Source organism: Sinocyclocheilus anshuiensis, unplaced genomic scaffold (assembly GCF_001515605.1).
Source record: "Sinocyclocheilus anshuiensis isolate Anshui unplaced genomic scaffold, SAMN03320099.WGS_v1.1 scaffold2063, whole genome shotgun sequence".
NCBI lineage: Eukaryota > Metazoa > Chordata > Actinopteri > Cypriniformes > Cyprinidae > Sinocyclocheilus > Sinocyclocheilus anshuiensis.
The window spans coordinates 56,662-59,073 of record NW_015536681.1 but is presented as its reverse complement, the minus strand read 5'-3'; the positions used below and the strand labels follow the sequence as shown (position 1 = coordinate 59,073).

The 2,412-nt window shown below is 38.6% G+C and overlaps 1 protein-coding gene across 3 annotated transcripts in view; it reads left to right on the top strand.

Annotated features, from left to right (window-relative positions):
- tfdp1b (transcription factor Dp-1, b) overlaps window positions 1-2,144 on the top strand; it is a 40,896-nt gene extending 38,752 nt beyond the window's left edge. Inside the window, exons 12-13 of one of the 3 annotated variants that reach the window (XR_001630342.1) lie at window positions 1,531-1,773; window positions 2,007-2,077. Coding sequence is in view for 2 of the 3 variants with exons in the window: in XM_016441587.1 (XP_016297073.1) it covers window positions 1,531-1,648 (118 nt within the window). In the remaining variant the exon portion in view is untranslated. Of the gene's footprint in view, window positions 1-1,530 lie in introns of all 3 variants that reach the window. The other 2 variants (XM_016441599.1, XM_016441587.1) reach the window with 2 other exon arrangements.
- Window positions 2,145-2,412: the final 268 nt, after the last annotated feature.

Below are 2,412 nucleotides of genomic sequence, written 5' to 3'. Positions count from 1 at the left end.
TATGTGGAAAATAATGTGTTTTTTGAACCTTAAACTGCATAAACACATTTCATTACACCAAATACACAAAATAATGTTCTTTTTAGCAGCATCATATGACCCCTTTAATATTTTGGCTTTCATGACTATTACATGTTTATCTTCCTTCAAAAAAAATATTGACAAAATCAAAAATTTGAGCCGGGGAAGTTTCTGAAATTTGGTTGATTTGACACGGAATGACCCTATTGTGGTGGTGTTGTTTAGGGCTGGGACAATAAATCGGTGCATCGCGAATCGAGAAATGATTGCATCGATTCTGAGATTTTCCGAAGGCATCGCAATTCTCTCTTGAATCGATTCTGAGCTTAGTTTTTAACAGCAGATGGCACTGCGTGCTTTAGAAATAGCCATATTCTGCTTGCTTCCAGTTCCTTACAGGCACCATTTGAACCTAAAATAATAATTCATAAAGGTCAAAAAGGTTGAAGCGAATTACAAGGATGTTCACAGTGGGCTGTGTTTACATTAATCTCGCATCATAAAAGCCGATGTGCAAGTACATTTAACCACTTGCATTACTCAGCCGAACGCACAAGCACTCTTCTTCGTGAGCATTTGAGTGTGTGGTTAAAAACTAGCCTAGAGCGCCATCTGCTGTTAAAAACTAAGCTCAGAATCGATTCGAGAGAGAATCATGATGCATTCCGATAATCGATCCACGAATCGCGAAGCATCGATTTATTGTCCCGACCCACTGTTGCCCACAAAGTACGCCCAGTTACAAAAATCGGATGGCACACGTACCATTCTGAAGACGAAATTTGCATCACGCGCACTGTACACGGACCCTTGCGTATGTGTAAAGACTGAAGTATACTTTGGCCTTAAGTTGTTCTGTTGCTTTCAACACCTTCTGATGTTCGTTTTTGTTTATTTGCTGCTGTAACTAGTAGTAAAGAGGAAGAGCTGATCGGTTCACATGAAGCTACGGTGATCTGTTGCGCCACATTAAAGAGCCTCAAAACCACATTTATTGTTTGAATTTTGTGATTAAATTAACCATTTGGAAGCTTAGACTCTGTTTGATATTAAAAGTAACAAAGAACAAGGCTTATTGCAATTGTTGGATTGTAGGTGCTACAAATAATGTTTGGTGAAGTTCACGCATCAACTGAAAACAGCACAGACTAAAAGATTGTTCTTGAGATTTAAGAATCCCTATCAATATTGATTAAAAACGATAAATGGATATTGTTAATCCAGTACTAGCATCACACAGCTGACATGTTTATCTGTTGTAGTTTATCCACGTTGTGTGAAATAAACACTTACAGTTAAAACACCAAGGAGAAACACTAATTAAATGTCACCGTTTCAGTCAATGATTTAGGCGCTCCAAAATTATTTCAGCTGGAACTGAAAATTGCTGTTTCTGTTGAAAATGTTCAGTTGCCGAAATTTTGGTGCACCACTACATTTAATTATTCAGCCAATAGCAAGATTTCAGTTCAAAACAAGATTTTTGAACACCCTGATCTGTGTCTCCAGTGACCGCGGTGCATCCAGCTCCAACGGGTCCCACCACAGCAGCTCCAGGGTGGAAACGCCCACATCTTACATGGAGGATGATGAGGAGGAGGAGGACTTTGATGATAATGATGATTAGGACAGGTTTAGAGCTGCTGAACAGGATGAATTCAGAGTTTGAGCTCCTGAACCTGTTGCTGGGATCATATGCAGATTACATTTGTTCCCTCAGTTCTTGTTGAAACTCCATATGGTGATCCTGCTGTAAGGATTCCCTCAAATGCTTCCCCATAATTCTTCAGCTCAGTCTATTATCTTCAGTAGCTTATGAGCAGATAAGCTCAATTGATCGCCTTTGTGCTGCTGCTCCTGCTGGCGGCTGTAACTTAAGGGCTACTTTTGAAGAAACTCCTGCAGTGAGAGTTACACAGGGACTTCTAACACTGTTTGCTGAGACTGAATTTTCTACCCTGTTTTGTTGTGATTTGTTCTCATAGGCAGCTATTTTTGATATTGGAGCTTTTTTGGACATTTGTCATGGCAGATGATGCTCTGATCACCACAGCTCTTTGATCAAAGACGCTATCAACATGAGATCAACACGTCTTGACAGATCAACAACTCCCAACAAATATCTGGCCTTTTTTGTACAATGTATCAAATACTAAAGAAAATATAGTTTTCTTATTCATGTATAGAAATTAAACTGAAAGAATGGTTTATATGATTGTGTGGTTGTTTCTTGTGTCTGAGTGATGATGTGAGTTGTGCTCACAGTGGAATTGTGGGAGATGTTAATGAATGTACAATTCTAATTTCATTAGCAAAATATCAAACCTGCAAGACCCTCCTTATTTAAAATATTGAGAAAATAAAATGAAAGTTAAATTGCAAACAATATGA